This window comes from Panthera pardus, unplaced genomic scaffold, assembly GCF_024362965.1.
Source record: "Panthera pardus isolate Hobbes unplaced genomic scaffold, ASM2436296v1 HiC_scaffold_7, whole genome shotgun sequence".
NCBI lineage: Eukaryota > Metazoa > Chordata > Mammalia > Carnivora > Felidae > Panthera > Panthera pardus.
Genome location: NW_026527002.1, coordinates 80235393 through 80246746, shown reverse-complemented (window position 1 = coordinate 80246746; position 11354 = coordinate 80235393). Strand labels below are relative to the sequence as shown.

The window sequence follows — 11354 nt, the reverse complement described above, 5'->3', positions numbered from 1 at the left end:
TGAGCTCACCAGAGAAGGGAGAGAACCAAGGAGACTGGCAAGACCAATAGGGACTCTCAGTCCCTTCTCCAGCTGAGAGTCACGGCCCACACGTTCCTTGCCCCACCACCTGGACCACCTCCCTTCTCAGCAGACCCCCCCCCAACTGCTGTCTCCCCATCACTAGAGATGGAGATGCCCGCCTCCTTGAGGAGAGGCTGGCCAGGGGGCCAGGCAGAGAGAGCAGCACGTCGGGAGAGGCCCAGGGTGGGGAGAGCCGAGGGAGAGGGGCGAGCAGGCCTTGCTGACCTGCCCGGTGTGGCTCGAACCCCCACATAATCCCCTCTTGTCTCCGCCACTGCCTCTGAGTTATTTTTAAAATCTCATTTTCAGAAAGTGGAGGAGAAAACCCTTCTCCGTTTTTTTCTGTGGAAGATTCAGAGAGGAGTCTGGAAAGAGGAACGGACCCTAGAGGACGGGGGGGGTGGGGGGTGTCCTGGGTCGTGCACCCGCAGGGACCCAGGGTGTCTGCGGACCCTGGGCCGACTCCGCCACATGGACCAGAGACAGGGAGCAGGACCCCTCCTGGGGCAGCCTCCACCAAGCACATCTGGGGCTTTCACCCATGTGATGGGCACCTATCCCAGGCTGGAGCTCGGCAGGGACACAGGGTCCCTGGGGACCCTCCTGGGGCAGAGGGTCTAGCGAGAGACCATGGCTAGGAACCCACAGGGGGATCCCCAGAACCAGGAGGCTGGGGAGAGACACGAGCCTGGCCAGGGCCATCAGCAAAAGGCGTTGGGAGCAGTGACAGGTGATGGGGGACAGGAAGGGTCCCAGCAGGCAGAGGGCTGCATGTGTGGGCAGAGCAGAGTGGGCCTGGTGTGGTGGTAGCACCGACTGACCCCAGGGACCAGGGTCCACAGGGGCCTGTGGGCGGGTCCTCTCACTGGCACCCACAGGAGGCTCAGCGAAGGGGTAACTCCCTGGTCCAAGAAATGCTGGGGCCAGAATTGGAGGCACAGAGTCCAAGGCCCAGAGGAAGGGAAGCCTGGAGTCCCAGCCAGCACTTGAGGCCATTGGAGGCCCGGCTCGCTGGGCTCCGTGGGTTTAAACATCATGGGAGGAGGTCCGAGGTTCAGATGTAGCCATTATGCTCCTGGGGGAGGGTCCTCTGGAGAGAAACTTGTCTGCCTGGCACCTTCTGTCAACACCCCTGCCTCGCAGAGGGGCCCAGCATGAGCTGGCACTCCAAGAGTTGATGTTGAAGCAACCTGAGCAGGGAGGATGAGTGCTATGGGAGCCCAGGGAAAGCAGGGGTGGCCTCACAGAGGAGGTGACCTGGGCTGGGGTCTCTGAGGGCAAATAGGAGAGTGCAAGGAGTTTCTTTAGGAAAGCAGGTGTGTGGTGGGGAGGGATTGGGCGTTACAGAAAAAAAAATATTCATGACACTTGTTGAAGACCCTGATTTATTCTAGGGAGCACTATCACAGCAGGTGCAGGGACCCGGGCGCTGGGGTTGCGCGTGGGAGGGGAAGACTGTCTCCATCAGAATGAAGCAGGGGCCGTGGGACGTCCAGGCACCAGCGGCTATGGGTCGGCGGATGGACAGGAGGAGATGTCCGGGGCGGAGGCGTTCAGGCTGAACCCCCCTGCCAGGATTCTTGCTGAAGCCAGGCCAGGTGCTCAGACCTCCACTGGAGAGGTGGGGGTGGGGGGCAGGATGAGGAAACCGGTCAGATGTGGAGGGCGGCCAGATGTCGGCAGCGGAGGATGGGAGCTCCCTGCTGAAACTGGAGGGCGCAGGAGGGCGCAGATGGGCCCGGGAGAAGGTTCTGGAGCCTGATCAAGCAGAGAATCTTGTCAAGGGCATTCCAGGGGCCAGGGGAGGGCACTGCACAAAGCCTCAGAGGCGGACCTGGCTGCAGCTGGGAGCAGGGAGGAGGTGGGAGGAGGGGCCTGGGTAGCAGAGCAGGGGCTGGGCTGCTGGCCCCAGGGTGGGCCCAGCAGAAGTGGAGCTGGAGGGAGCCTGTGCAGGGGCGTGGGGGTGGGAGAGAGCTGGCGCTCTCCCACAGCTGCCTGGCCCCCGGTGGGTAGCAACCCTAGGTTGCCCATCCGCCTGGAATGCCACGGTCCCCTCCCCAGACGCCTTCTGGGCTGGGAGAGCTGCGGGGACGCTGCCTGAGGCCTGCCTGGGCCCGCAGCGCCACCTGCCGGCCGCGTGGGGAGGCACAGGCGGGCGCCCCTTGGGGCCTGCTCCGTACTGGCCACAGGCCTCATCCGCACCCCCAGCTGGAGCTCCGTGGGGGGAGGGGGGGGGGCCGTGGTTGAACTCGGCTTCACCACTGCCTGCTGGGTGACCTCCAGCCAGGTTCTCACCCTCTCTGAGCTTCATCCCAATCCAGGGGCATGAGCACGCCCAGCTATGAAAAGCAGGCAGCAGTCTGGGAGCCCACATCCAGCCGCGGCGCTGCTCCCTAATTCCTGACAGGTTCCAGGGGACACAGGCACGTGGCACGGCCCAGCCAGCGGCACTGGACCCCTGACATCTTGCCGTATTCACGGTGAGGGGTGAGGGGAGACGGACAAGGGTCAGATCTCAGCAGGGGACCCTCCCTGTGTCCCCTGGGGCCGAGGTCCAGCCACAGAGGCTCAACTTCTGCCATCTGCCCCGATGTGACGCCTGAATTCCCCAGACATCCAGCCTCCCCCAAATCCTGCCGAGGCGGGAGTGCGCGACCTCTGAAGCAGCTCCTTCAGCTTACCTGGGCCGGACTTGCCGGAAAGTTCTCCCTCGGAAACGAGTTTGCAGAAAACCTGCCTCAGCAGGTTGGCCGGGGGCAACTTAGTCTACAGTGTTGCAGGGACCCCAAAGGCCCACTGGGGCCTTGGGAAGGTCAAGGCCAGAACCTGCAAAGCCCCCAGGGCTCGTACCCTCCTCTGTCCCTTCCCTTCTGCCAGGACCCCTGAGCGGGGGATGGGCGGCCTTAAGGGGGCCCCACTCCCAGCCCCGAGGTCTCACTCTCGGCCCCAATTCCAAGTTCCCGAGTGGAGGGGAGACTGGTCGGGCCATCTTGCCCAATCAGCCTGGCAAGTATCTAAAAAGGAGCTCTCCAAAGGGCCCTGCCCGTGGCATCGTTGGTGTCCATGGAGAAAGTATCCCCCCACCCCGCGGCTGATGGTGGCAGTGTTCACGGAGTCGCTCAGGTGCTTGGTGGCTCACGGTAGCTAGGCCCGTAGCTGTAGATCACCCCTAGGGCACAGTGAGATCTGGTCCAGTGACCAGGAAGTGATGAGTTTGGGGTATTTATTACCTGTTGTTAATAAAATGCATTTAATTGTGAGCTGCTGTGGCTGTATTCAACAACCAACTCTCGAAATTGCTGCGTATTTAGGAACAGTCACGCAAGCCGTTTTGGGGGTGGCTGGGGCACATCCCCGGCAAAGTCCACCAGCCACACAGGTGCCCGGGACACAGCCCCGGGGCCTGTGGAGGACAATTCTCCCAGACGGGGCTCTTACAAACACCCAGTCTGGCAGCTTCGCAGAATCGGGCTCAGCAGGGCCCCTCGGTCACGAAGGAGTTTACGGGCCTGGTTCTCAGCGGTCCGCTTCAGGGTGCTGGGGGGGAGGAACTCGAGCTCAGGGCTCCAGGTAAACCCGGATACGTGCTGACCTTTTCCATTTCAGAGCGACCCGAGGCGCAGCTTCCTGTCTGGGTCTCGGAGGGAACCCCAGCTCCCAGCTCCTGGGCCTGCGGGAAGGTTTAAGGCTCCAGGTGACATAGTCAGAAGGGTGCCGGGGACCCGGTGAGGCCCCGATAAACGTAGCACGCTCCCTCCTCACCTGGCCCCTGCCGGCCAGTTTCCTCCCTCCACCTGGTGGGGACCCAAACACCCGGCCCACAGGACCCCAGTTAGACCTGGGGATGCCGCCCCCAAAGCCCAGCCTCCGTGCCGCAGGGGCACCTGTCCCGCACCAAGCACCTCTCACGGAAAAGCAGTCTGAACGTCAGAACCAGCTGGGGGAGGGTGGGCATTGTCGCCCTGTTTGAAAGCAGTCACGGCCTCAGAGAAGTCATCCAGCCGGCAGTACCAGAGCTGGAGTTTGAACCCCAGGGGCCAGTGCTGAGGCCCCCGTGGCCTCAGGGGTGAGCCCTGGTTGGCTGTCGTCTCTGAGACTCCCCAGCAGGGCCCTGGTCCCGGGCACAGACTGTTCCCAGAACGCAGGGGCTGAGTGCACAGTGTGGCTTCAAGGACCCCTTGAGGGAGATGGTTATGGGGGTGCAGGTCGCTGCCCCAGCAGCAGGTCCTGGCCCACAAGAGCCCCTTATCCCTGCAGCGTCCTGGCTCTTAGCCCTCCACTCACCAGCCCCACCCGCAGGGCCTCCAACAGCCGGATATGGTGACAAGGGGCCATGCTGGGTGTCCCCGGCCAGCCTTCTGGACCACGCTTGCCCTGCAGCCTTGCGACTGGACTGTGGCCCAGTGCGATGGGCGGTCACGAAGAACCCTAATTCTGCCACGTTTCCCCAGTGCAGAGCATGGGTGACTTATCTATTGCTGTGTAACTAATGACCCCAAAACTTAGGGGCTTACAACGCACATTCACTATCTCACCAGTGTCTCGGGTCAGGAATCCAGGATTAGCTGGGTCTTCGGTCTCAGGGTTCCTCACAAGCCGAGGTGTCAGCCGGGGCGGGCTCCGTGGATCTCACAGGGGACAGTTCAGGACCAGAGACAGAAGGGCTGAGCCCAAGGCCACACCAGGAGCACAGATGCACACACATGCACATGCCATGCCCAAGCGCTGGCCCTGGGAAGGTGCCTTGAGCACTGGAGCCATTGTGACCTCAGGGGTGAGGTCAGGGCTGGCTGGGGTGGGGAGGGGGTACCCAGAGATAAGGCTGCCCCGCTGGGCATGAGGACAGAGCTGGAAGCTGGGGCCTGTGGGTTCTCCGAACTGCACCCCAACATGGACGAGCAGAATTCGGAAAAGTCACACAGCCACGCCTCGGCCGATAGGACGTCATCAGCCGTGTCCCAGAACCCCAGGTCAGCGCAGCACCAGGCTGGGACATGTAGGAGGGGACGTGTCCCCAGAAGGGACACTCTATGTCCTGCTTTCCCGCAGGTGCCCCGGCCCCTCCATTTTTCGGGACAGTGCTTCCCTGCGGGGCAGCAAGGGGCACCCCGGGGGGCATCTGGCGCTGAGCCCCAGGCCTTGAGCCAAGAAAAGAGGGGTCCCTACAGCCAGGAGCAGCCGGGGAGAGGGTAGGATAGGGACTGAGCCCCCCTGGCAGCTCCTGACTTGGTGGAGAGGAGGATGGGAGGGGGGATATTGGATCCAAGTGCTGGCTTTGCCATCGCCCTGCGGGGTGGTGGTTGACAGCTTGTGGGGACCAGAGGTGTGGCTGGAAGCGTGTCACTGTCCCCGTCCACACGTGCCTGCTGCATGAGTGAACGCAGGGACCGACGGACTGTCTGCCTGCTTCCCCGAGCCTCGGCTTCTTATCCACACAGTGGACGGTGGTACAACGGCCAGCGTCCCGGCAAAGACAAGGCGCGTCCTAGGGAAGGCTCCTCCCGGCATCCAGACGGGTGCTCCAGGGCGGCTCCACCTCCCGTGCCCGGGGCCCGGCGGGCTCCCTCCCCTGCCTCCCCAGACCCCGGGGTGCCCTCCTTGGGCGCCCTGGGCGCCCAGACCATCCCTGGGCGGGTTCCCAAGCAGGAGTCCTGCGTGCGATGCCCGTGGTGGGGAGCTGTTCCAGAAGGAGCAGCTTTGTGCTTGTTTGGAACTCACTTACTTTTGTGTGCGTGCAGTCGTTTCCACGTGTGTGTTGTCAGGCCTGTCTTCTCCTCTGCCGCATCTTGGATCTCTTCTAAGGCGAGAAAACGCTCCCCTCTGCAGCTGTTTGCCTGACTACGCTTCTGTCGCCTTCTGTATTTAAAAATATATTCCACTTTGGCCGTCACAGGGCGAGGAGGCCGTTTCAGGGCAAGATACGGGCCAAGTGCTTGTGGGTGACACGAGCCTTCCGGGTGCGGAGGGGCGCCGGGGACTCCAGCCCTTCATGAGACGCCCCCAGAGGTGGCACCAGCCGGCCTCGGTCTGAAAGGCCGCACTTTCTGGGAGTGGCAGGGAAGCGGCTGGTTTTCTGGCCGGTGGTAGGAAGAAGGGGTCGTCCAGGAAGGTTCAAGTGTGCGCTGAGCTCTGCTGGCCACGGTCCCCAGGCTGCAGGCTTCAGGCTCAGGCTGGGTCTGAACCAGTGTCGTTCTGCAGAAGCTGCATGTGCAGGGACAGGTCACTGAACCTCTCTGCATCTCGGCACCTCGTGGGGTTGGCGTATGCGGCCGGCACGGATGTGATGGGGGTGGGGGGGCGGAGGGGCGGAGGTGAGGTGACCAGGGGGCGCCCACCCCTCCCCAGCAGGACGTCACGTGCAGCGGGGCGGGTGGCCATCCCCCCAGAATGTCTCACTTATCCACCACTCCGTCCTTCGGCTACCCCACACCCTCGCACCAGGCACCTGTCAGACACCTGCACCCCAGCGGGCTCCCTGTCCCCAGCCGGCACGGCACCCGGCTTCCTGTCCGCCCGTCGCCTCTCCCCCAGGACACAAGCTCTCCAAGGGAAGGGGTTTCCGTGTGTCCTGTTCAGACGAACCCCCGGGCCCTGCAGCATCTCCTGGTATGCAGTAAGCACGTAATAAATCCTCCCTGAAGGAACGAGGCCGCCCCCGGGGAGGGCTTGGGAACCGTGAAGGTGGCCAGCCACTGCAGGCCGAGGGCCTCACCCCGTCTCTGTTCCCGGCACCTCGGAAAATGCTTTCATCCTGAGGATGGGCTGGCTGCGTCCCGTGTCACCCACACTCCAACGTGCAGAAATGCAACATCTCTGGCAGCCCCAGGAGTGTCCCCTGAGTGGCCACCTGGCTCCCAGAGGCAGAAGGCGGGGAGGGGGCATGGCTATGGGGTGGAGTGACCATGAATGCCCTCTGGGAAGGCGGCTAGAGGAGGCCGGGCTTCCGGGAACAGCCCCAGGAGGACGGGAGGAGGAGGAAGCCACTGTCTGGGGAAGGCCCTCCCGGCAGCCCACCCTCGGACTCAGCCTCTCATTCATTCGTTCAGTGGACCTTCAAGGACAGCCTTCCCTGGGACATGCTGGGGACCCAAGAACGGCCAGTGCGTCCCCAGGGACACTGGGGAAGGGGAAGGGCCAGGGGTTAGTCAGCAGTAAGGGAGGCACCCCCACCCCGGGATGTTCTCTGCAAGCCAAGAAGGCTGAAGGGGGGCATCTGTGCCTTGCCCTGAAGGGGACGGGAGAGAGGAGGAGGAGGAAGGAGGCAGGAAGGACACATGCTCCGGGCAATGGGCCCAGGGTCCTGGGGAGCTGGGGGCTGTCACAGGGCTTCTCCAGAAATCAGGGTGGGCCTGACCACAAATGTTACTGAGAACCTGTTGAGGTACCAGGCCCTGCTCCACGCATTAGGGGATAGACTTGGAGACAAGACGTAAAGATCCCTGCCCTGGTGGCTACATTCCCATGGGGGAAACAGTCAATACGCCACCCGTGTAATACAGTAAATTATATAATGTTACAAGGTTAAAAGTGACGTGGAAGAAAGTTGAGAGGGTAGGGGGTAGAGAGGGCAGGGTGAAGGGTACGTTGCAATTTTAAATAAGTTCCTCAAGGGGGTAACAACTGAGCTGGGACTCAAGGGAGGTGAGAAACTGACCCAAGCAGCTACCTGGAGGAAGGATGTTCCCCAGACTGAAGGGACGGCCAGTGTAAAGGTCCTGGGGTAGAAACGTGCCTGGTGGTTTAAGGAGCAGCGGGAGCTCACTGTGACCGGGGTGGAGTAAAGCAGAAAGAAATGAGATGGGAGAGGGGGCGAAATCATTTTTGTTCTTAGAGATCTTGCTTTCTTTTTTATTGCGCTATAATTCATGCACAGTAAGATTCACCGTCCTCAGTGGGTCGCTTTGCAAGTTTTGACAAAGTCACACAGACGTGTAACCACCACCACAAGCAAGAGAGGAAACAGCTTTGCCTCCCCAGAATCCACCATGCCCCTTAGGCAGCCAAGCCTCCTCCAGCCTCCCATCCCCGGAAACCACTAAGCTGTTTTCTGTTTAGTTGGACCTTCTTCAGGAAGTCATAAGAAGGGGACAATACAGTGCGCGGCTCTCAGGGGCCGGTCCCTGTCACATGGCAGGATGCAGTCAAGACCCACCCGTGTTGTTTCTCAGCAGTTCATTCCTTTCTGTGGCCGGTGAGTTTTTCCGCGGATGTAATACAGTTTCTTTAGGCTCTCACCAGGCAGAGGACGTGCATTTCTCCTGGCTGGGGCTGTGACAGGTAGCGCCGTGAGAAACATTCGTGTACAGCTTTTGTGTGAAAGGGAGTTGTTATTTTATCGGAGTGAATGCCTGGGAGTGGGGCAGCAGAGTGCGCGGGGAACCTCCTAAGAAAACACCAAGCTCCCCTCTCCACACGGCCGTGCAGTTTTCGTCCTCACCAGCACTGCACGAAAGGGCCAGTTACCCCCCAACCTCACCAGCACTTGGAATTTTCAGGCCTTTTTCCCCCCAGTCTTAGCCATTCGAGTAGACGTGTAGCAATATTCCCCTTTGACTTGTTTCCCTCATGAGGAATGACGTCGAGCACCTGTCATGTGGATCTCCTTGGGTGGGGTGTCTATTCAGATCTTTTGTCTGTATTTCATCATATGGCTTGCGCTGGGGTCTGAGTTTTTGTTTCGTGAGTTACGTGTATGTAGTCCGGACATGGATCTTTATCGGACACGTGATTTGCAAATCTTCCCCCCAAATCCATGGCTTCCCTTTTTGGTTTTTTCTAGATGTCTTTCAAAACGCAGAAGTTCTTACTTTGGACGACATCCAATTTAACGTTCATTTTTTTTTTTCTTCTATGGATGGTGCTTTTGGAGGGCACACCTAAGAAATCTTTGTCTAGCCCAAGATCACAAAGCTTTTCTCCTGTATTTTCTGCTAGAAGTTTGGAACTCCGGGTTTTAATTTTAGGTCTACGATCTAGAGTTCATTTTCGTACACAGTGTGAAGTACGGGGTGGGGCCCATTTTTTGCATGTGTATATCCAATCATTGCACGCCATGTGTCGAATACACTTCTTAATTGAATTACTTTTGCGCCTTTATCAAAAATCAGTTGGCTTTGTACGTGTGAGTCTTTTTCTGGCCTCTGTTTTGCATTGACTATTTAGATAAATTTAGACAAAATTGCATCTTCACGGTATTGAGTCTGCTTTTTTGGGTTTTTTTTTTTAATGTTTTTATTTATTTTTGAGACAGAGAGAGACAGAGCATGAGCAGGGGAGGGGCAGAGAGAGGGGGGGACACAGAATCCAGAGCGGGCTCCAGGCTCTGAGCTGTCAGCACAGAGCCCGACGCGGGACTCAAACCCATGAACCACGAGATCATGACCTGAGCCAAAGTCAGTCGCTGGACTGACTGAGCCACCCAGGCGCACCCCCCCCCCATTGAGTCTTCTGATCCATGAATATGGTGTATCTCTCCACTTATTAAAGTCTTCTTGATTTTTTTATTGCTATTTTATATTTTACAGCCCACAAACCTTGCAATTATTTGTTACCTAAATATCTCATGTCTTTAATGCTACTATATATGGTAACTTTTTTTAACTTTATTTATTTACTTAGAGAGAGAGAGATAATGAGAATGAGTGGGGGAGGGACAGAAAGAGAGAGTGAGAGAGAGAATTCCAAGTAGGCTCCACCCTGCCAGGGAAGAGCCCTATGAGGGGCTCGATCCCATGAACTGTGAGACCCTGACTTGAGCCAAGATCAGGAGTCAGACACTTAACCAACTGAGCTACCTATACAGCACCTTTTTAATTACAATTCCCAACTGCTTATTGCTAGTATAGAGAAATATGACTGATTTTTGTACACTGACTTTATTTTTGCAAATTTCCTAAAGTCCCGGGTCAGTTTTGGTGGTTTTTTTATAGAGTCTTTGGAATTTTCTAATTAGGTGATCACATCCTCTATAAGTAGAGATCATTTGTTTCTTCCTCTGCAGTCTGTACACTCTTCATTTCTTTTCTTACCTGTTTGTATGGACTAAGCCCTCAGTACCCTGTCAAATAGAAGTGGTAAGAATAGACACCCTTTCCTCATTCCCAATTACGTGGGGAAAACATTCAGTCTTTCACCATTAAGTATGACATTAACTATAGGATTCGTGTAGGTATTCTTTATTGGGTTGAGGAAGTTCCTTTAATTCCTATTTTTATTGGGAATGGATGTTGAATTTTCTCAAATGCTTTCTCTGCTTCTGTTGAGATGATAATATGGTTTTCTCCTTTCATCTACCAATATTGGGAGTTACATTGATTTTCAAATGTTCAACAAGCTTTGCATGCGCAGGATAAGGCCCACTTGGTCATGGTAGATGAATGAGTGTGTCCATATATTTTGGATTTTTACGTGAAGAAAGTTTGCAGGGCCTTTATTCGGTTTGGGTATCGGGATATTAAGGCTCACCTCACTGAATGAGTTAAGAAGTATTCTCTCATCTTTAATTTTCTGAAAGAGTTTTATAGTATTAGTATCATTTCTTCCCTAAATGCTTGGTAGATTTTAAGAGTAAAGTCATCAGGCCTAAAGTTTTCCTGTGGGAAAACGTTCAACTACAAATTCATTGTTTATAATAGATGGGCTATTTTGGTTATTTAGTTCTTCTTGATTGAGCTTCGGCATTTAGTCCTTTTATGACGAAGGAATTCATCCATTTCAGCTGGGTTGTCAAATTTATTGGCATGAAGTTGTTCATAATACTCCCTCATTGTCCTTTTAATGTCTGTAGGATCTTTAATGGTGTATCTATTCTTAATCTTGATATTAATAATTTGTGTCTTCTTTCTTTTTGCCCTAATAAAGCCTGCTGGAGGTTTATCAAATGTATTCACTCCTCTTTTCAAAGAGCCAGCTTTAGGTTTTACTGATTTTCTCTATTGCTTTTCTGTTTTCTACTTCATTGATTTTTGCTCTTTTATTATTTTCTTTCTTTGGGTTTAATCTTCCCTTTTTTTCCCTAGTTTTTTAGGTGGAAACTTAGGTCACTGATTTCAGACCCCTATTCTTCTCTAATACTATAAATTTTCATGATGTAAATTTCCCTCAAAGTACTGCTTTAGCTGCACCCCATGCATTTTTATATGTTGTGTTTTCACTTTCATTCAGTTCAAAGTAGTTTTTACTTTGTTTCAGTTTCTTCTTGACCTAAGCAGTATTTACAATTGTTACTTAGTTTCAAAATACTTGGGAATTTCCCATACATCTTTCTGCTATTGATTTCTAATTTAATTTTA

General features: G+C 55.9%; 1 protein-coding gene and 1 long non-coding RNA gene across 4 annotated transcripts in view; one reads left to right on the top strand and one right to left on the bottom strand.

Annotated features, from left to right (window-relative positions):
• Nucleotides 1–3272: 3272 nt before the first annotated feature.
• On the bottom strand, nucleotides 3273–4794 carry LOC109273254 (uncharacterized). The gene is made up of 2 exons (XR_002082943.2): nucleotides 4599–4794; nucleotides 3273–3733 (listed from the first exon to the last, which is right to left on the bottom strand). It is a non-coding gene; the product is annotated as an uncharacterized LOC109273254 (long non-coding RNA).
• Nucleotides 4795–4889: 95 nt separating this feature from the next.
• The window catches only part of LOC109273033 (maestro heat-like repeat family member 5), a 61055-nt gene continuing 54590 nt past the window's right edge, over nucleotides 4890–11354 (top strand). For all 3 annotated transcript variants that reach the window (XM_053896393.1, XM_053896394.1, XM_053896395.1), the window contains exon 1: nucleotides 4890–5033. In XM_053896393.1, coding sequence (XP_053752368.1) covers nucleotides 4900–5033 — 134 coding nt within the window. In that variant the 5' untranslated portion in view covers nucleotides 4890–4899. The remainder of the gene's footprint in view (nucleotides 5034–11354) is intronic.